Here is a 23699-nt window from a genome sequence, read left to right on the forward strand (position 1 = left end):
TAGAGGAAGGGGAACAACTACTCCAAGTCTCAGAGCGAGTGACGTTTGAAACACTATTAGCGCGCACCCGCTAACTAGCTAGCCATTTCACATCGGTTACACCAGCCTAATCTTGGGAGTTGATAGGCTTGAAGTCATAAACAACGCAATGCATTGCGAAGAGCTGCTGGCAAAACGCACGAAAGTGCTGTTTGAATGAATCCTTACGAGCCTGCTGATTTCTACCACCGCTCAGTCCGACTGCTCTATCAAATCATAAACTTAATTATAATGTAATAAACACACAGAAATACGAGCCTTAGGTCATTAATATGGTCGAATCCGGAAACTATCATCTCAAAAACAAAACGTTTTTTCTTACAGTGAACCAGTCTGTATTTTATCTAACGGGTGGCATCCCTAAGTCTAAATATTCCTGTTACATTGCACAATCTTCAATGGTATGTCATAATTACGTAAAATTCTGGCAAATTAGTTCGCAACGAGCCAGGCGGCCCAAACTGTTGCATATACCCTGACTCTGCGTGCAATGAACGCAAGAGCAGTGACACAATTTCATGTTAGCAAGCAATATTAACTAAATATGCAGGTTTAAAAATATATACTTGTGTATTGATTTTAAAGAAAGGCATTGATGTTTATGGTTAGGTACATTGGTGCAACGATAGTGCTTTTTTCGCAAATGCGCTTGTTAAATCATCACCTGTTTGTCGAAGTAGGTTGTGATTCGATGAGAAATTAACAGGCACCGCATCGATTATATGCAACGCAGGACCCATGGAGTGCAATGTAAGGCAGGTGGTTAGAGCGTTGGACTAGTAACCGGAAGGTTGCAAAAATGAATCCCCAAATCCCCCCTGAACAAGGCAGTTAACCCCCATTCCTAGGCCGTCATTGAAAATAAGAATATGTTCTTAACCTCTATGGGCAAGGCGGGACGAATTCGTCCCACCTACGTAACAGCCACCTGAATTCAGTGGCGCGATTTTTGAATCGTTTGAAATACTATTACTTCAATTTCTCAAACATATGACTATTTTACAGCTATTTAAAGACAAGACTCTCCTTAATCTAACCACACTGTCCGATTTCAAAAAGGCTTTACAACGAAAGCAAAACATTAGATTATGTCAGGAGAGTGCCCAGCCAGAAATAATCAGACACCCATTTTTCAAGCTAGCATATAATGTCACAAAAACCCAAACCACAGCTAAATGCAGCACTAACCTTTTATGATCTTCATCAGATGACACACCTAGGACATTGTTATACAATACATGCATGTCTGTTCAATCAAGTTCATATTTATATCAAAAAACAGCTTTTTACATTAGCATGTGACGTTCAGAAAAAGCATACCCCCCGCAAACTTCCGGGTAATTTACTAACAGTTTGCTAAATTACTCACGATAAACGTTCACAAAAAGCATAACAATTATTTTAAGAATTATAGATACATTACTCCTCTATGCACTCGATATGTCCAATTTTAAAATAGCTTTTCGGATGAAGCACATTTTGCAATATTCTAAGTACATAGCCCAGCCATCACGGCTAGCTATTTAGACACCCGGCAAGATTAGCCTTCACCAAAATCCTATTTCCTATAAGAAAAATGTTCTTACCTTTCCTGTTCTTCGTCAGAATGCACTCCCAGGACTTCTACTTCAATAACAAATGTAGGTTTGGTCCCAAATAATCCATCGTTATATCCAAATATCCTCTGTTTTGTTCGTGCGTTCTAGACACTATACGAATGGTAAATAACGGTTGCGCGCATGGCGCATGGCGTGACAAAAAATGTCTAAATATTCCATTACCGTACTTCGAAGCATGTCAACCGCTGTTTAAAACCAATTTTTATGCCATTTATCTCGTAGAAAAGCGATAATATTCCGACCGGGAATCTGCAATAAGCTAAACAGCCGAATGAAATTTCTCCACGGGGGCGAATCGTTAACACGCCTCATTCAATGGTCCTCTGATCGGCCACTTGGATAAGGCGATAATCTGTTTCAGCCAGAGGCTGCCTCGTCATCGTTCAGGTTTTTCCCGGGTTCTGAGAGCCTATTGGAGCCCTGGGAATTGTCACGTTACAGCTAAGATCCTTACTCTTCAATAAACAGATGCAAGACGCACGACTCCTTGTCAGACAGGCCACTTCCTGCATGAAACCTTGTCAGGTTTTTGCCTGCCATAGGAGTTCTGTTATACTCACAGACACCATTCAAACAGTTTTAGAAACTTTAGGGTGTTTTCTATCCAAACCTGAACAATAATATGCATATTCTAGCTTCTGAGTTGGTGTAGGAGGCAGTTAAAAATGGGCACATATTTTTTCCAAAATTCTCAATACTGCCCCCTAGCCCAAACAGGTTAATCTGATTTACCTAGTTAAATAAAGGTGTAAAAAAAAATACAAAAAATAAATCGGCAAATCGGTGGCCAAAAATACCGATTGTTATGAAAACTTGAAATCGGCCCTAATTAATCGGCCATTCCGATTAATCGGTCGACCTCTAATCTGAATAGATTAAAAGCTGTCCTTTGAAAATAATATTGATGAGTTCAGATGCTGAGAATAAAAATGGGTTTCTTCAATAGAAATAGGTCCTGCCTCTCGCTAAATAGTAGAAAGCAGATTATTCAGTCAATGTTTGTCGGTCCTCGACTATGGCGACATCATCTATATGAACACAGCTGCCACTTCACTAAAGCTGTTAGATGCAGGTTATCATAGCGCACTGTGCTTTATTACGGGTGACAATTTTAGTACTCATCAGTGCATTCTCTACCAGAATGTTGGTTGGCCCTCTTTGATGTCACGTAGGTTGATACATTGCTAGTTTTTCATTTATAAAGCCATTTTACAATAAGTCCCACTGTACCCAACATAATTACTCAACTTTAGACATGAGTTATCACAGGGCTAGTCCTTGCCGTTCTGGCGCCCTAGTCAAGACCAAAAATTATCCCCCCCTTATGCTCACTGGGATGTAGCCCACCATGTCGGCCGCAATGGAATTTTATGAATGCCCATCCATGTGGTAGGCCCATCATTTGCAAAATGGGCCGTTGCATTGGCTTTATTAGTCCTGATTCCTGTGACTAATCAATTTGGCTATTTAAACTCTGAATATCAGCTACCCAAAGTTATCAGCAATTATTGTGAGCCTATTTTCAATGTGTTTACACAGCAGGAAATGCAGAAGTATTTTCTTTTTCGCTATGATCAGCTTGTCAGAAATGTAAGGATACAAACTTCAAACCACTGATCATGACAATCGTGTGAAACTCCTGGACAACAGTTGTGATTGTCCATTCCATATTGTCCATTTTACTTTGACCTGTCCTGTTTTTAGGATATGTTTGTTAAAATAACAGTGCATTTTTTATTTGATTGTGCGCCATTTAGGTGAGGGTATTTGATTTGAGAAACCTGCATGATGTAGAAAGTGTCCGTCTCATTACATTGATATTCATTTTATCTCCAGTCTGTAGGCTACAGAAAAGGCCACATACTCTTTCTACCATATCCTATATCTGCTACATGATTTATGTTAGGCTACTTTTGGGACGGAAAGTTGGTGGAGCGCCACAGTGATGCGTCTCTCCAACAGCACCCTATAGAGACATGCTGGGAATAGACAAGTAAAATATTTTGCGCCCTTGCCTTTGACAAAGTGAGCACTGTTTATCACACATAGGCATTAGCACTCACATAAAAAGTCCATATGCCACTGGTTGAGAGACATTGTCATTGTTTTTGGGCAGAATTATGTGAGTTTTTATGTGTTGGAGGTGCGTCTTGGTTAGTTTAGCTCAGAATATGTCGCCATCGTCAATCTGCCGCCATAAGTGGGCTGGCCGTACCTGGTCTCAGGGTACTCTGGAAGTTACTTTGGTCTCTACTGAGTTAGCTAAACCAGCTTTAAGTTTTATTGCACCTTATCTTCAAAATGTTCTTAAATTTGATATTCTGGTGCCTCTAGGGAAATTCAGAAAGCTGATTTGAGGACCTTGTTACTTATAAATGTGTTTGTTTTTTATGACCGTTTTTTTCTTTCTGCTTGCATTTTGTATTTATATTTTGTGTGTATTTTCTGCAATGTCTGTAATTCAGGGATCATCTGTAAAAGAGACCTTGGTCTCCCTGATAAAATAAAGGAGAAAAAAATAACAGTTGAGGAATCATATTATAACTTGTCTGATTGAGCTTACCATCTTGCACACATCCAAATACATAGGCCTATTAGATTTACTGTATGAGCGAAGGTCTTTTTTGGCTTACACAAAAATAACGTTCCCCCCTAGAACGGTCCCCCCGTGCATTAACAAGGTATCATCGTTAGCGCACATTTCAGTAAACATATTGACAACATAGCACAACTGCGCAGATACTTCCACCACAGCCTTTCACTTGTGATTTTGTCGATGAAAATCATTGTAAAATAAGCGTTCCCAGGCGAATGTCCAAATATAGTGAGGAGGGGGGTGGGGGCAAAGCATTGAGTAGCCTAGGCTATTTATTCTGAAGATAGTCGACATTTAAATATACAGGCTATATTGTGTAGGGCATTCAGTTCTAGACAACCATTAAAAAGGTATCTGGTAAGCGTGCATGCATGGATCCTAATACATTTTAATTGTAGCCTAATGACTCACCACTGTCACTCTTTTTTTCTGTCCTTCACTGTCTATCTGTCTTGATGGGCTGAGCCGATGCAACTCGATCATAGTAGTAGTAGAATATCGTCCTTTACGGAAAATACCGAAGGGTATTTCATTTTAGACTTTGTTTATTTATCGTGTGGTCAATTCAGTGTTTCAGCACTGTTAGTGTACAGCTCTTCGCCAAGAGAACCAAGTTCATGCAAATCTGCGAACATCCACCAGGGCGCATCTGTGAGCTATTACTCCCGATTTAAATGCCCTCACTCACGCCAACGTTTCAACCATACGCGTAGAAACAGCTACCAGCGTTCTACACACCCGCTCGCCTGCTTCGGGGCCAAGAAATAAGAGAGAGGCGGGATAGACATGCCATCAAGGACAAAGGGGGAGCGGATTCAGAAGACAGCAGGATACCTTTCCACATATTTGGGAAAATCAATGGTAGTGATTAGGATATTAGAGGGGTGTAGTCACAAAACCCCCTATATACTCACACAAAGAGCAGGGCCGGGTGAAAGTAAATTATAATTTAAACAAATTTAACGCGCAGCGTCAGCGCTGGTATTTTATGTAAGGGACTCGAAGGAACGCAGTAAAAGAGAACATAGCTCAACCAACAATAGCCAGATTTTTGACTGAAACGCGAATACCAGTGTGTAAGAGAAGCGGATAATAATAGGGGGATAGTTCAGGACGTGATTTTCCAGGTATGTATGTTTCCCTCGCTGTTAACTATTACGCATAGGCCTAATAATAAGCGCAGGTCTCTTTTTCTTATCCATCACCTTGCACAACAAACGCTACCTGCAATGAGATCTTAAACCAAACAAATATACTCCGTTTTTCTCAGACGCAAATACAAATTAGGCCTATTCATTTTTGAATAGTGATTGTCGGGCAAATATAATGAGTTTGTGGATATTTTGAAAACGAAGAGGGATGTGATAGCCTTTTCCTCTTATGTTCTGTTGTGAGATAGATTTACATGGTGAGATATTGATGGAAGGCAACACTAAAAACACCAATGATAAACAATACTGCACTGCTAATAATATCACGTTTTGAGCAATTTCACCAAGGCACTTTTATTGTAGGTTTAAATATACATAATGGGATTATGGGGATATGTTCAATGACATTGAAATGCTTGATATACCCATGTATATACTTAAACATCTCTTGAGTTTAGCACAACTGTCATAGCATGACCTTACCCTAACCTATCATAACCTAAAATAATGTTTTATTACCCAATTGTTTACAAATAACAATAATGTGAACACATGTAAATACATGTTTTAAACTGTCATGTGGATTACATTAGTCTATGAATTTGAGAGGGGTTTATACATTTGGAATGGATGGTTTGGGGAAATGAACCCTCCCTAATACACATTTTGTAAATTAGAATGTGTTCTTAATTTACTTGCCTGATTAAATAAAGGTTACATAAAATAAATAAACAACCGTTTTAAACATTTTGAAGCTATACCTTGTTTGTTTATTGTTTGTAAAGAATGGAGCAATACAACCTTGGCTTATGATGGAGTAAGACAGTTGGGCTAAGCCCATGTGTATGTTATATTCTTTAGGAATCAAAAATGTAAATTACCATGAACAGATTCCCAGGTCACAGACTGCACCTTTTTAATATCTGTCTCTCTAAAGCAGGGGTGTCAAACACATTTTGCCCTGGGGACCTCATTCGGTCTTCAGTGAGGTCCGGAGGGCCGCACCGAAATTTGTTATATTTCTTGCCTGTTGAAATAAAGGTCAATTATAATTTTTTTAATTGTACTTTTGTATTTTTTTTTTGTCCACCACCACCGCGAGCCAGATTGTACCCCCTCCGTATGTTTGACACCCCTGCTCTAAAGCTTAAGAAAACTACAGTTTTACTGTAGGTTTTTAATGATCAGTGTAGTTGCTGGTGCTGTTGTTCTGATTGATTAAAGTACAATACTGCAGTAAGGCATGCATTGAGAAATGTACTCAGATTTTGAAGCATTTTCCTTTTGCTCTCTTGCTTTACATTCTTACCATCATATAAGTTGTATCTGTTCTCCCTGCCTTCCTCAAAATCTCTTTCTCTCCCCACTTGTGTTTCCCTCCACTCTCTGTCAGGCTGTTCTGATACTAAGCCATGGTGTCTACAGTTCTTGCTGTGACACTATCTGTCACCATCCTCCACCTAGCTACAGGTAACGTGTGTGTGTGTGTGTGTGGGTTAGTGCTGAGCGATTAACTGAAATGTTGGTTATTTTTTGTTTTTTAAATAACAAATTGACTGAAATCAGTTACATTATTTGAATTTCATGTCATTCAGCTTTTTTTCTGTGAGCTCAATGCAATGTGCACTGTAGTTTCTCTAGAGATAAATCAGATCATATGCCCGAACTGTGCTTAGAGGTAGGGAATTGTAGTTTATCACAACAGTCCAAATTTCTTTATACCGTAGTTATCCGCAGAAAATTGTATAATTAACTACAAGGATCATAATCCATTGTGCGGCTAAACTTGTCCGGTCTTTGTTTCTTTTACGCCTGCTACTTAAGAGAGAAGAATTCACAATCAAGAGGTGATATATAGAGAGCAGTTTATTTGCGAGGTATCTCTACCTGAAAATACCGTACATGATCTAAGTGATTGATAGTTGGCATTCAGCAGTCATAACAGTATGGCTTATTTACTTTGAAAAACTACAAAAATAGTGTCTTTGTTAGACAGCATAGCCAGCAGCTCTATAGAGATGAGATGATGACTTGGAATTACATAAGTTGTCAAATAAAACAAATGTAATATACACAACAACTGAAATATTTTAGTAAAGTAAAGTAATGTGAATAACTGATGGTTAATATTGTCACGTCCTGACCAGTAATGGGGTTATTTGTTATTATAGTTTGGTCAGGACGTGGCAGGGGGTATTTGTTTTATATGGTTTTGAGTATGTGTTTATGTAGAGGGGTGTTTGATTTATGTATTCTGGGGTTTTGGTCATTGTATCTTTCTATGTCTGTTCTAGGGTGTTTAATTCTATGTTTAGGTATTTGGGATTGGGGCCTTCAATTGGAGGCAGCTGTATATCGTTGCCTCTGATTGAAGGTCCTATAATTACGAGTATGTTTGTTTTGGGGATTGTGGGAGGTTGTTCTTAGCACTGCTGTATTTAGCCTGCAAGACTGTTAGTTTGTTCGTTTCTTGTTTTGTGTATTTAAGTGTTCACTAATAAAGTTAAGATGAGCACTTGACCCGCTGCACCTTGGTCCATTTACTACGACGATCGTGACAAATATATGATAAACAGTCATGGGCAGTCACTACTATCATGGGACTTTTATTAATGGATGTATCTGTGTTACAGCATTCAACTCACATATTTAAAACATCTAATGTTTAAAAAAATTATTGAAATCGAACATTTTGATATTTTTTTAAATAATCGAACCGACCTCAAAAAGCTCTAATCGCTCAGCACTGGTGTGTGTGTGGGAGTGAGAGAGATAGAGAAAGAGGCAGCAATGTTTCTTGTGAAAAAAGAAACGAATTTGCCAAATCATAGTTTAAATTCCTCCCTTTCCTCTGAAGTTTTTTTTTTTCATCCCACAAGTCATTATATATATATATATATCTTTCCTCTTAGGTGGGAGCTTTGTGACCCCTGACCATGAGGCTACTCCCACAGCAAGTCCTGGTCCCCATCCATTGGGTGAGCTGATCCATGCAGCCCTTCTGAGTAAGGAGTACCTGGGCCATGCCCCAATTAATACAGGTAGTATAGCTCACCAATAGCAGATTTAGATTATTCTATCAATACTGATATTCATTAATATCATTCAAATGTTATTCGTTTTATGCGCCAAACACAACCTTACAGTGAAATGCTTACTTACGAGCCCCTAACCAACAATGCAGTTAAAAAAAAATACGGATAAGAAATAAAAATAACAAGTAATTAAAGAACAGCAGTAAAATAACAATTGCGAGACTATATACAGGGGGGTATTGGTACAGAGTCAATGTGTGGGGGCACCGGTTAGTTGAGGTAATATGTATATGTAGGTAGAGTTATTAAAGTGACTGCATAGATGATAACAGAGTAGCAGCGGTGTTAAAGAGGTGGGGGGGGGGGCGCATTTCATTAGATGTTCAGGAGTCTTATGGCTTGGGGGTAGACGCTGTTTAGAAGCCACTTGGACCTAGACATGGCGCTCCGGTACCGCTTACCGTGCGGAAGCAGAGATAACAGTCTATGACTAGGGTGGCTGGAGTCTTTGACAATTGTTAGGGCCTTCCTCTGACACCGCCTGGTATAGATCCTGGATGGCAGGAAGCTTGGCCCCAGTGATGTACTGGGCCGTTCGTACTACCCTCTGTAGTGCCTTGCAGTCGGAGGCCGAGCAGTTGCCATACCAGGCAGTGATGCAAACAGTCAGGATGCTCTCGATGGTGCAACTCTTGAGGGGGAATAGGCTTTGTCGTGCCCTCTTCATGACTGTCTTGGTGTGCTTGGACCATGTTAGGTATGTGGATGTGGACAATATGCTACTATTAATTAATAATAACAACAGTAATACTTTTATTTGTGAAGCCCTTTTCAAATGAACCAAAACCAACTACATATATAGAAGGGTAGGTTGGGGCCAAGATGCGGGCCAATCAGCACACATGACAAAACTGTGCATGTTTAAAATAGGGATGGGCAACTTTCATGGGGTTGGGGGCCACAAAAAATAACTTATCACAGGGGACTGTAGTGGCTTGTGGTTCTGCGTATCCATATCCACACATGCAGTCCTTTTGGGGCCCTAAGCAAAATTAAGTTTTACACATCATTTCCTGCAATTCTACACATTTTGCAATGGGGTGTTGAGAAAATTGATACATTTTATGAATCATTTCATGCAATTCTACTCATTTTGCGATAGGGTGTAGAGAAATGTTTGCATTTTTTTATATAATATCTGACAGAGTGACTTGTTATCAACGTGGGCCCCCCGGTCGGTATTTCAACCATTATTACTACAAGTTTAGATAGCTGGACACAAGGCTAACTTACAATCTAAAAAATGTTAGCTGACTTGAGCTAATTCAGTGACTTTCATTAACTGACATCACAAGAGATAACTGCTGATGCAAAACTATATTTCAAAATTGCACCTTGTGTATTCTACTATTGTGGGCTCTCCTTCTCCATGGCCGACATGAGTAAAACATTTAAACGTGTTAACCCTCGCAAGACTGCTGGCCCAGACCGCATCCCTAGCCATGTCCTCAGATCATGCGCCAACCAGCTGTCTGGTGTGTTTACGGACATATTCAATCAATCCCTATCCCAGCCTGCCTTCCCCACATGCTTCAAGATGGTTGTTCCTGTTCCCAAGAAAGCTAAGGTAACTGAACTAAATGACTATCGCCCCGTAGCACTCACTTCTGACATCAGGAAGTGCTTTGAGAGACTAGTCAAGGATCATATCACCTTCACCCTACCTGTTACCCTAGACCCACTCCAATATGCTTACTGCCCCAATAAGTCCACAGACAATGCAATCGCCATCACACTGCACACTGCCCTATCCCATCTGGACAAGAGGAATACCGATGTAAGAATGCTGTTAATTGACTACAGCTCAGCATTCAACACCATAGTACCCTCCAAACTCATCATTAAGCTTGAGACCCTGGGTCACGACCCCACCATGTGCAACTGGGTCCTGGACTTCCTGACGGGCCGCACCCAGGTGGGGAAGGTAGGAAACAACATCTTCACTCCGCTGATCCTCAACACTGGGGCCCCACAAGGGTGCATTCTCAGCCCTCTCCTGTACTCCCTGTTCACCCACGACTGGGTGAGCATGCACGCCTCCAACTCAGTCATCAAGTTTGCAAATGACACCACAGTGGTAGGCTTGATTACCAACAATGACGAGACAGCCTACAGGGAGGTAGTGAGTGCCCTCGGAGTGTGGTGTCAGGAAAATAACCTCTCACTCATCGTCAGCAAAACAAAAGAGATGATCATGGACTTCAGGAAACAGCAGAGGGAGCACCCCCCTATCCACATTGACGGGACAGCAGTGGAGACGGTGGAAGGTTTTAAGTTCCTCGGTGTACGTATCACAGACAAACTGAAATGGTCCACGCATACAGACAGTGTGGTGAAGAAGGCGCAGCAGCGCCTCTTCACCACACTGAAGAAGGGGCAACAGTGCCTCTTCAACCTCAGGAGGCTGAAACAATTTGGCTTGTCACCAAAAACCCTCACTAACTTTTACAGGTGCACAATTGAGAGCATCCTGTCGGGCTATATCACCGCCTGGTACGGCAAACTGCACCGCCCACAACCGCAGGGCTCTCCAGAGGGTGGTGCGGTCTGCATAATGCATCACCGGGGGCAAACTACCTGCCCTCCAGGACACCTACAACACCCGATGTCACAGGAAGGCAAAAAAGATCATCATGGACAATAACCACCCAAGCCACGACCAGTACACCCCGCTTCCATCCAGAAGTTAAGATCCGTACAGGTGCATCAAAGCTGGGATGGAGAGATTGAAAAATAGCTTCTATCTCAAGGCCATCAGATTGTTAAACAGCCCCCACTAGCACAGAGAGGCGGCTGCCTACCTACAGACTTGATATCATTGGCCACTTTAATAAATGGAACACTACTCATCTCATATGTATACACTGTACACTGTGTCCTTCACTATCTATTGCATCTTAGTCGCTCTGTCACTGCTCATCCATATTTTATACTTATGTATTCTCATCCCATTCCTTTACTAGATTGTGTGTATTAGGTTTTGTTGTGGAATTTGTTAGATATTACCTGTTAGATACTGCTGCACTGTCATATCTAGAAGCATAAGCATTTCGCTACACTCGCAATAACATCTGCTAGCCATGTGTATGTGACCAATAACATTTGATTTGATTTTTAATTTGATATTCTAACTCTCAATAGTAAGTTAAGCTAAAATGAAAAATCCCAGAAATTTTCCAAGCGTATTTCTCTAAAATTTTTGGCACAAATGTGTTTACATCCCTGTTAGTGAGCATTTCTCCTTTGCCAAGATAATCCATTCACGTGACAGGTGTGGTATATCAAGAAGCTGATTAAACAGCACCTTGTGCTGGGGACAATAAAAGGCCACTCTAAAATTTGCAGTTTGTTACACAACACAATGCCACAGATGTCTCAAGTTTTGAGGGAGCGTGCAATTGGCATGCTACTGCAGGAATGTCCACCAGAGCTGTTGCCAGAGAATATAATGTTAATTTCTCTACCATAAGCCGCCTCCAACGTCATTTTAGAGAATTTACATACATGTGGTCTGCAGACTCACAACCGCAGACCACGTGCATGGCGTCGTGTGGGCGAGTGTTTTGCTGATGTCAACATTGTGAACAGAGTGCCCCATGGTGGCGGTGGGGTTTTGGTATGGGCAGGCAGGCATAAGCTATGGACAGCGAACACAATTGCATTTTATCGATTGGCAATTTAAATGCATAGAGATACTGTGACGAGATTCTGAGGCCTATTGTCGTGCCATTCATCCGCCGCCATCACCTCATGTTTCAGCATGATAATGCATGGCCCCATGTCGCAAGGATCTGTACATAATTCCTGCAAGCTAAACATTTTCCAGTTCTTCCATGGCCTGCATACTCGCTAGACATGTCACCCATTGAGCGTGTTTGGGATACTCTGGGTCGATGTGTACGACAGTGTTCCAGTTCCCGCCAATATCCAGCAACTTCGCACAGCCATTGAAGATGAGTGGGACAGGTTGGATGGGGAGCATTGCTGCACAGCTATTTTTAGGTCAGGTTCAAGTCCAGGGTCTGGATGGGCCACTCAAGGACATTCAGAGACTTGTCCCAAAGCCACTCCTGCGTTGTCTTGGCTGTGTGCTAAGGGTTGTTGTCCTATTGGAAGGTGAACCTTCGCCCTAGTCTGAGCTCTCTGGAGCAAGTTTTCATCAAGGATCTCTCTGTACTTTGCTCTGTTCATTTTTGCCTCAATCCTGACTAGTCTCCCAGTCCCTGCCGCAGAAAAACATCCCCACAGCATCCCCAGTACCCTTCCCCAGATCTGTGGCTCGATACAATTCTGTCCCCGCACTCTATGGACAATTTCTTCGAGCTCATGGCTTGGTTTTTGCTCTGATATGCACTGTCAACTGTGGGACCTTTATATAGGCAGGTGTGTGCCTTTCCAAATTATGTCCAATCAATTGAATTGACCACAGGTGGACTCCAATCAAGTTGTAGAAACATCTCAAGGATGATTAATGGAAACAGGATGCACCTGAGCTCAATTTCGAGTCTCATGGCATACTTATGTAAATATGGTATTTCTAAAAACCTGTTTTTGTTTTGTCATAATGGGTTATTGTGTGTAGATTGCTGAGGGAAAAAAGTGTTTGTATATATTTTTATTGAAGTTGTACAAAATGTACATCAATGTAAGTAGAACGATTTTACCATATCTCAACCACCCTTCCTCCCTCCACACAACACTTCCACCCCCCAGTCCCTTCCTTACTTCTACGCCCTTCCTCAGTCCACCCACCTCAATTCCCTCACAACCACTCACCCCAACCATCTCCCAATCCTTCCACCCCATATACCCACCCCACACCCTTCCACAGTTCGGTCCTAGAAAAAAAACATTCCACAGCGATATCACAACAAATAAACAAGAATACAGGAAAAATAAAATTGGCTCACATACAAACAACTCAATACAGATTCAAAATACAAAAAGTGGAGCAACAGAAATAAATAAATAAATTATCAGTAAACAGACGAACTTGCTTGTACTGGATAGCATTATATTGATGACTGCATCTATAATGTAATGACTACTTGGAAACCTTAAAGCATCTCGTCAGAGGGGAACTTCTGCAAGTCATTGAAGTATGATATAAATGGTTGCCATTTTCTAACAGAGAATACTTCATTTTCTCAAACTTTAGGAAGAACATTACATCGTTAAGCCATTGAGAAGTAGAGGGGGGCTGAGCAGACTTCCACTGGAAAATAATTATACGTCGAGCCAATAAGGATGTAAAAGCAACAATATCGGCATGTTTGGGTCCAAGGAGAACAAGTCTTCTGAAATACCAAAAACAGCTACCAAGTGTCATCATTGCAGGTTAATTTCAAGCACCTCAGATAATTAAAAAAACAATTGAATCCCAGTAATTTTGTAGTTTAGAACATTGAATGAACTAAGATCACATGTTGAGACATGACATCTATCACACTCATGATTTACATTTGGATATACAGTATTTCAGACAATCTGGATTTGGAAAAATGCACTCATATAAAAACCTTAAATTGTATGAGACCAAGACGAGCACAAGATGTAGTGGAGCGTACTCTATCAATCGCCTCATCCCACCACTCTTGTGTAAATTCAACACCCATTTCCCGTTCCCAAGCAGATTTAGTTTTGTTAGTGGAATATTTGTCCAATGACATAATACACAGATCTGAGAAATGACTGCTTTCTGTCGAAGTAATAGAGTCAATATGCCATTCCAGGGTTAGCAAGGGGGTGGAGCAGGGAAGCCAGAACATTGGGAGGAGACACAATGCCGAATTTGAAGGTAACTGAAAAAGTGAGATGGAGGCAAAGAGTATTTAGAGGCCCGGTTGGGAAAACTAGAAAAAATTCCATCTACATATAAGTCTTGGAAGGACTTAATACATTTACTTGTCTAGTAAGAGAAATCATTATCTATTAGGGAAGCGGAGAATAAGTTATTCTTATCAATAGGATCCATAGTAGATGCAGAGGAGAAATTAAAATGCAGTCGAAACTGATACCAAATGTTAAGTGTGGAAAGCACTACAGGATTGCCAGTATAGCGAGTGGAGGATGCTGGGAGAAAAGAGCAGAGTAAAGTAGGAAGAGAAGCAGAAATACAAGAATGTGCCTCTAGGTGGCACCATGGGGTATCTGGAGCATGTAACCAGAATGGCAATTTCTGAAAGTTGTCTGCCCAGTAATAGTATAAAAAGTTGGGTAGTGCAAGCCCTCCACTAAACTTGCATCTCTGAAGTAAAGATCTACTGACTCTGGGTACCTTTCCTCCCCAGATAAATGTGATAACAGCCTGATTGATTGACTTGGTAAAACAATGGGAGAGATTGAAATAGATAATGGAATTTGGGTAAAGGGTTAATTTTTACAGCATTAATCCTTCCTATAAATGATATTGGTAAGTTACCCCATCTCTGACAATCTGATTTCATTTGCGTAAGGAGGGGAGCAAAGTTTGCAGAGAAAAGAGAATGTAATTAACGAGTTAGGTTCACTCCAAGATATTTGAAACCAGAGCAGCTAAGCTGAAAGCCAAGTCTGTCTGCTGGAGTTGTAGCGCTGATTGGGAAGCACTCACTTTTCTGGAGATTCAGCTTATAACTGGAGAAGAAGTTCTTCAGAATGTGAGCAGACGACTTGCCCTGTCTCCATGTTCATAGTAGGTACCACGTGAATGCAATAATAACTGTTCTGCATCTGTAAAATCAAATTTGATTTATTTGTCACATACACATGGTTAGCAGATGTTAATGCTAGCAGATGTTAATGTTAGCAGATGTTAATGCTAATGAAATTCTTGTGCTTCTAGTTCCGACCATGCAGTAATATCTAACAAGTAATCTAACAATTTCACAACAACTACCTTATACACACAAGTGTAAAGGAATGAATAAGAATATGTACATGAAGATATATGAATGAGCGATGGCCGAATGGCAAAGGCAAGATGCAGTAGATGGTATATAGTACAGTATATACATATGAGATGAGTAATGTAGGCTATGTAAACATATAAAGTGGCATTGTTTAAAGTGGCTAGTGATACATTTATTACATACATTCTTCATTATTAAAGTGGCTAGAGATGAGTCAGTATGTTGGCAGCAGCCACTCAATGTTAGTGATGGCTGTTTAACAGTCTGATAGACTTGAGATAGAAGCTGTTTTTCAGTCTCTCGATCCCCGATTTGATGCACCTGTACTGACCTCGCCTTCTAGATGATAGCGGGGTGAACAGGCAGTGGCTCGGGTGGTTGTTGTCCTTGATGATCTTTTTGGCCTTCCTGTGACATCGGGTGGTGTAGGTGTCCTGGAGGGCAGGTAGTTTGCCCCCGGTGATGTGTTGTGCAGACCTCACTACCCTCTGGAGAGCCTTACGGTTGTGGGCGGAGAAGGTGCCATACCAGGCGGTGATACAGCCCGACAGGATGCTCTCGATTATGCATCTGTAAAAGTTTGTGTTTTTGGTGACAAGCCAAATTTCTTCAGCCTCCTGAGGTTGAAGAGGAGCTGCTGCGCCTTCTTCACCAGGCTGTCTGTGTGGGTGAACCATTTCAGTTTGTCCATGATGTGTACGCAGAGGAACTTAAAACTTTCCACTTTCTCCACTACTGTCTCATCGATGTGGATAGGGGGCTGCTCCCTCTGCTGTTTCCTGAAGTCCACGATCATCTCCTTTGTTTTGTTGACATTGAGTGTGAGGTTATTTTCCTGACACCACACTCCAAGGGCCCTCACCACCTCCCTGTAGGCCGTCTCGTCATTGTTGGTAATCAAGCCTACCACTGTAGTGTCGTCTGCAAACTTGATGATTGAGTTGATGTCGTGCATGGCCATGCAGTCATGGGTGAACAGGGAGTACAGGAGAGGGCTGAGAACGCATCCTTGTGGGGCCCCAGTGTTGGGGATCAGCGGGGTGGAGTTGTTTCCTACCCTCACCACCTGGGGGCGGCCGGTCAGGAAGTCCAGGACCCAGTTGCACAGGGCGGGGTCAAGACCCAGGGTCTCGAGCTTAATGACAAATTTGGAGGGTACTATGGTATTGAATGCTAAGCTGTAGTCGATGAACAACATTCTTACATAGGTATTCATCTTGTCCAGATGGGATAGGGCAGTGTGCAGTGTGATGGCGATTGCGTCCTTGACTAGTGATATGGTCCTTGACTAGTCTCTCAAAGCACTTCATGATGATGGAAGTGAGTGCTGCGGGGCAATAGTCATTTAGCTCAGTTACCTTAGCTTTCTTGGGAACAGGAACAATGGTGGCCCTCTTGAAGCATGTGGGAACAGCAGACTCGGATAAGGATTGATTGAATATGTCCGTAAACACACCAGCTAGCTGGTCTGTGCATGCTCTGAGGACGCTGCTGGGGATGCCGTCTGGGCTGGCAGCCTTGCGAGCGTTAACACGTTTAAATGTTTTACTCACGTTAGCTGCAGTGAAGGAGAGCCCAAAGGTTTTGGTAGCGGGCCGTGTCAGTGTCACTGTATTGTCCTCAAAGCGAGCAAAGAAGTTGTTTAGTTTGTCTGGGATCAAGACATCGTGGTCCGCGACGGGGCTGGTTTTCCTTTTGTAGTCCGTAATTGACTGTAGACCATACCACATACCTCTCATGTCTGAGCCGTTGAATTGCGACTACTTTGTCTCTACAGTATACTGACGCTTAGCTTGTTTGATTGACTTGCATAGGGAATAGCTACACTGTTTGCATTCGGTCATGTTTCCGGTCACCTTGCCCTGATTAAAAGCAGTGGTTCGCGCTTTCAGTTTTGCGCGAATGCTGCCATCAATCCACGGTTTCTGGTTGGGGAAGATTTTAATAGACGCTGTGGGTACACCGATTCACTTGCTAATAAACTCCCTCACCGAATCAGCATATTCATCAATGTTATTGTCCGACACTATGCGGAACATATCCCAGTCCACGTGATCGAAGCAATCTTGAAGTGTGGAATCCGATTGGTCGGACCAGCGTTGAACAGACCTGAGCATGGGCGCTTCCTGTTTTAGTTTCTGTCTATAGGCTGGGAGCAACAAAATGGAGTCGAGGCCAGATTTTCCGAAAGGAGGGCGGGAAAGGGCTTTGTATGCGTTGCAGAAGTTAGAATAACAATGATCCAGGGTTTTGCCAGCCCGGGTCACGCATTCGATATGCTGATAAAATGTAGGGAGCCTTGTTTTCAGATTAGCCTTGTTAAAATCCCCATCTACAATAAATGCAGGCTCGGATATGTGGTTTCCAGTTTACATAGAGTCAAATGAAGTTCTTTCAGGGCCATCTGTGTCTGCTTGGGGGGGGGATATACAGTGAGGGAAAAAAGTATTTGATCCCCTGCTGATTTTGTACATATGCCCACTGACAAATAAATGATCAGTCTATCATTTTAATGGTAGGTTTATTTGAACAGAGAGAGACAGAATAACAACAAAAACATCCAGAAAAACGCACGTCAAAAATGTTATAAATTGATTTGCATTTTAATGAGGGAAATAAGTATTTGACCCCTCTGCAAAACATGACTTAGTACTTGGTGGCAAAACCCTTGTTGGCAATCACAGATGTCAGACCTTTCTTGTAGTTGGCCACCAGGTTTGCACACATCTCAGGAGGGATTTTGTCCCACTCCTCTTTGCAGATCTTCTCCAAGTCATTAAGGTTTCCAGACTGACGTTTGACAACTCGAACCTTTAGCTCCCTCCACAGATTTTCTATGGGATTAAGGTCTGGAGACTGGCTAGGCCACTCCAGGACCTTAATGTGCTTCTTCTTGAGCCACTCCTTTGTTGCCTTGGCTGTGTGTTTTGGGTCATTGTCATGCTGGAATACCCATCCACGACCCATTTTCAATGCCCTGACTGAGGGAAGGAGGTTCTCACCCAAGATTTGACAGTACATGGCCCCGTCCATCGTCCCTTTGATGCGGTGAAGTTGTCCTGTCCCCTTAGCAGAAAAACACCCCCAAAGCATAATGTTTCCACCTCCATGTTTGACGGTGGGGATGGTGTCCTTGGGGTCATAGCCAGCATTCCTCCTCCTCCAAACACGGCGAGTTGAGTTGATGCCAAAGAGCTCCTTTTTTGTCTCATCTGACCAGAACACTTTCACCCAGTTGTCCTCTGAATCATTCAGATGTTCATTGGCAAACTTCAGACGGGCATGTATATGTGCTTTCTTGAGCAGGGGGACCTTGCGGGTGCTGGAGGATTTCAGTCCTTCACGGCGTAGTGTTACCAATTGTTTTCTTGGTGACTATGGTCCCAGCTGCCTTGAGATCATTGACAAGATCCTCTCGTGGAGTTCTGGGCTGATTCCTCACCGTTCTCATGATCATTGCAACTCCACGAGGTGAGATCTTGCATGGATCCCCAGGCCAGGGGAGATTGACAGTTCTTTTGTGTTTCTTCCATTTACGAATAATCGCACCAACTGTTGTCACCTTCTCACCAAGCTGCTTGGCGATGGTCTTGTAGCCCATTCCAGCATTGTGTAGGTCTACAATCTTGTCCCTGACATCCTTGGAGAGCTCTTTGGTCTTGGCCATGGTGGAGAGTTTGGAATCTGATTTGATTGATTGCTTCTGTGGACAGGTGTCGTTTATACAGGTAACAAACTGAGATTAGGAGCACTAACGTCCCACCCTAGTCAACAGCCAGTTGAATCCCGTGGTGCGAAATACAAATACCTCAAAAATGCTATAACTTGAATTTCTCAGACATATGACGATTTTACACCATTTTAAAGACAAGACTCTCGTTAATCTAACCACACTGTCCGATTTCAAAAAGGCTTTACAACGAAAGCAAAACATTAGATTATGTCAGCAGAGTACCAAGCCAGAAATAATCAGACACCCATTTTTCAAGCCAGCATATAATGTCACCAAAACCCAGAAGACAGCTAAATGCAGCACTCACCTTTGATGATCTTCATCAGATGACAACCCTAGGACATTATGTTATACAATACATGCATGTTTTGTTCAATCAAGTTCATATTTATATCAAAAACCAGCTTTTTACATTAGCATGTGACGTTCAGAACTAGCATACCCCCCGCAAACTTCCGGGGAATTCGCTAACATTTTACTAAATTACTCACGATAAACGTTCACAAAAAGCATAACAATTATTTTAAGAATTATAGATACAGACCTCCTCTATCCACTCGATATGTCCGATTTTAAAATAGCTTTTTGGTGAAAGCACATTTTGCAATATTCTAAGTACATAGCCCAGGCATCACGGGCTCGCTATTTAGACACCCGGCAAGTTTAGCACTCACCATAATCATATTTACTATTATAAAAGTTTCATTACCTTTTGTTGTCTTCGTCAGAATACACACCCAGGACTGCTACTTCAATAACAAATGTTGGTTTGGTCCAAAATAATCCATCGTTATATCCGAATAGCGGCGTTTTGTTCGTGCGTTCCAGACACTATCCGAAATAGTAAAGAAGTGTCACGCGCATGGCGCAATTCGTGACAATAAAATTCTAAGTATTCCATTACCGTACTTCGAAGCATGTCAACCGCTGTTTAAAATCAATTTTTACGACATTTTTCTCGTAGAAAAGCGATAATATTCCGACAGGGAATCTCCTTTTCGGCAAACAGAGGAAAAAATCCCAAAGGCGGGGGCGGCTAGTGTCCCTTGATCGGCCACTTGAGAAAGGCGATAATGTGTTTCAGCCTGGGGCTGGAATGACGACATTCTGTTTTTTCCCGGGCTCTGAGCGCCTATGGACGACGTGGGAAGTGTCACGTTAGAGCAGAGATCCTTAGTAAATGATAGAGATGGAAAAGAAGTTCAACAAATGGTCAGACAGGCCACTTCCTGTAAAGGAATCTCTCAAGTTTTGACCTGCCATTTGAGTTCTGTTATACTCACAGACACCATTCAAACAGTTTTAGAAAATTTAGGGTGTTTTCTATCCATATGTAATAAGTATATGCATATTCTAGTTACTGGGTAGGAGTGGTAACCAGATTAAATCGGGTATGTTTTTTATCCAGCCGTGTCAATGCTGCCCCCTAGCCCTAACAGGTTAAGTGATTCCCATAAGAGATAATGAGAGGTTCAGCTTGTCTGATTTAAAATCTGATTTAAAATCTCGCGTCTTGTGACGGCCGGCCGCCCAACAACCTGCCCACTTACATTTACATTTACATTTAAGTCATTTAGCAGACGCTCTTATCCAGAGCGACTTACAAATTGGTGCATTCACCTTATGATATCCAGTGGAACAACCACTTTACAATAGTGCATCTAAATCTTTTAAGGGGGGGGGGTGTTAGAAGGATTACTTTATCCTATTCCTTAAAGAGGTGGGGTTTCAGGTGTCTCCGGAAGGTGGTGATTGACTCCGCTGTCCTGGCGTCGTGAGGGAGCTTGTTCCACCATTGGGGTGCCAGAGCAGCGAACAGTTTTGACTGGGCTGAGCGGGAACTGTGCTTCCTCAGAGGTAGGGGGGCCAGCAGGCCAGAGGTGGATGGACGCAGTGCCCTTGTTTGGGTGTAGGGCCTGATCAGAGCCTGAAGGTATGGAGGTGCCGTTCCCTTCACAGCTCCGTAGGCAATCACCATGGTCTTGTAGCGGATGCGAGCTTCAACTGGAAGCCAGTGGAGAGAGCGGAGGAGCGGGGTGACGTGAGAGAACTTGGGAAGGTTGAACACCAGACGGGCTGCGGCGTTCTGGATGAGTTGTAGGGGTTTAATGGCACAGGCAGGGAGCCCAGCTAACAGCGAGTTGCAGTAATCCAGACGGGAGATAACAAGTGCCTGGATTAGGACCTGCGCCGCTTCCTGTGTGAGGCAGGGTCGTACTCTGCGAATGTTGTAGAGCATGAACCTACAGGATCGGGTCACCGCCTTGATGTTAGTGGAGAACGACAGGGTGTTGTCCAGGATCACGCCAAGGTTCTTAGCACTCTGGGAGGAGGACACAAGGGAGTTGTCAACCGTGATGGCGAGATCATGGAACGGGCAGTCCTTCCCCGGGAGGAAGAGCAGCTCCGTCTTGCCGAGGTTCAGCTTGAGGTGGTGATCCGTCATCCACACTGATATGTCTGACAGACATGCAGAGATGCGATTCGCCGCCTGCTTATCAGAAGGGGGAAAGGAGAAGATTAATTGTGTGTCGTCTGCATAGCAATGATAGGAGAGACCATGTGAGGATAAGACAGAGCCAAGTGACTTGGTGTATAGCGAGAATAGGAGAGGGCCTAGAACAGAGCCCTGGGGGACACCAGTGGTGAGAGCGCATGGTGCGGAGACAGATTCTCGCCACGCCACCTGGTAGGAGCGACCTGTCAGGTAGGACGCAATCCAAGCGTGTGCCGCGCCGGAGATGCCCAACTCGGAGAGGGTGGAGAGGAGGATCTGATGGTTCACAGTATCAAAGGCAGCAGATAGGTCTAGAAGGATGAGAGCAGAGGAGAGAGAGTTAGCTTTAGCAGTGCGGAGAGCCTCCGTGACACAGAGAAGAGCAGTCTCAGTTGAATGCCCAGTCTTGAAACCTGACTGATTAGGATCAAGAAGGTCATTCTGAGAGAGATAGCAGGAGAGCTGGCCAAGGACGGCACGTTCAAGAGTTTTGGAGAGAAAATAAAGAAGGGATACTGGTCTGTAGTTGTTGACATCGGAGGGATCGAGTGTAGGTTTTTTCAGAAGGGGTGCAACTCTCGCTCTCTTGAAGACGGAAGGGACGTAGCCAGCGGTCAAGGATGAGTTGATGAGCGAGGTGAGGAAGGGGAGAAGGTCTCCGGAAATGGTCTGGAGAAGAGAGGAGCGGATAGGGTCAAGTGGGCAGGTTGTTGGGCGGCCGGCCGTCACAAGACGCGAGATTTCATCTGGAGAGAGAGGGGAGAAAGAGGTCAAAGCACAGGGTAGGGCAGTGTGAGCAGGACCAGCGGTGTCGTTTGACTTAGCAAATGAGGATCGGATTGCACTTGACCCTATCCCCTGTCCCCCAGGGCTCTGTTCTAGGCCCTCTCCTATTCTCGCTATACACCAAGTCACTTGGCTCTGTCATATCCTCACATGGTCTCTCCTATCATTGCTATGCAGACGACACACAATTAATCTTCTCCTTTCCCCCTTCTGATAAGCAGGCGGCGAATCGCATCTCTGCATGTCTGTCAGACATATCAGTGTGGATGACGGATCACCACCTCAAGCTGAACCTCGGCAAGACGGAGCTGCTCTTCCTCCCGGGGAAGGACTGCCCGTTCCATGATCTCGCCATCACGGTTGACAACTCCCTTGTGTCCTCCTCCCAGAGTGCTAAGAACCTTATCGTTCTCCACTAACATCAAGGCGGTGACCCGATCATGTAGGTTCATGCTCTACAACAATCGCAGAGTACGACCCTACCTCACACAGGAAGCGGCGCAGGTCCTAATCCAGGCACTTGTTATCTCCCGTCTGGATTACTGCAACTCGCTGTTGGCTGGGCTCCCTGCCTGTGCCATTAAACCCCTACAACTCATCCAGAACGCCGCAGCCCGTCTGGTGTTCAACCTTCCCAAGTTCTCTCACGTCACCCCGCTCCTCCGCTCTCTCCACTGGCTTCCAGTTGAAGCTCGCATCCGCTACAAGACCATGGTGATTGCCTACGGAGCTGTGAAGGAAACGGCACCTCCATACCTTCAGGCTCTGATCAGGCCCTACACCCAAACAAGGGCACTGCCTTCATCCACCTCTGGCCTGCTGGCCCCCCTACCTCTGAGGAAGCACAGTTCCCGCTCAGCCCAGTCAAAACTGTTCGCTGCTCTGGCACCCCAATGGTGGAACAAGCTCCCTCACGACGCCAGGACAGCGGAGTCAATCACCACCTTCCAGAGACACCTGAAACCCCACCTCTTTAAGGAATAGGATAAAGTAATCCTTCTAACCCCCCCCCTTAAAAGATTTAGATGCACTATTGTAAAGTGGTTGTTCCACTGGATATCATAAGGTGAATGCACCAATTTGTAAGTCGCTCTGGATAAGAGCGTCTGCTAAATGACTTAAATGTAATGTAATGTAAAAGTATCAATAGAAATGGTGATAACGTTACAGAAGTCAGACAGGAGAAGAGAATTGAATCTCCAACAGAGAAGATTACGAGTTTGTCCTGATAGGACTATGTTGAGGGCTAAAGGTCCATTGTCAGAAATTACAATGGGTAAATAATCAGAAGAG

General features: G+C 43.3%; 1 protein-coding gene across 3 annotated transcripts in view; it reads left to right on the forward strand.

The window, feature by feature from the left end:
• The first annotated feature begins 4865 nt into the window (after window positions 1-4865).
• The window catches only part of LOC106583888 (seizure protein 6 homolog), a 136078-nt gene continuing 117244 nt past the window's right edge, over window positions 4866-23699 (forward strand). Inside the window, exons 1-3 of one of the 3 annotated variants that reach the window (XM_014168513.2) lie at window positions 4866-5381; window positions 6799-6875; window positions 8318-8383. In XM_014168513.2, the coding sequence (XP_014023988.1) occupies window positions 6818-6875; window positions 8318-8383 (124 nt within the window). In that variant the 5' untranslated portion in view covers window positions 4866-5381; window positions 6799-6817. Of the gene's footprint in view, window positions 5382-6798; window positions 6876-8317; window positions 8447-23699 lie in introns of all 3 variants that reach the window. The other 2 variants (XM_014168512.2, XM_014168514.2) reach the window with 2 other exon arrangements.

The sequence above is a fragment of the Salmo salar genome, chromosome ssa23 (genome assembly GCF_905237065.1).
Source record: "Salmo salar chromosome ssa23, Ssal_v3.1, whole genome shotgun sequence".
Taxonomy (NCBI): domain Eukaryota; kingdom Metazoa; phylum Chordata; class Actinopteri; order Salmoniformes; family Salmonidae; genus Salmo; species Salmo salar.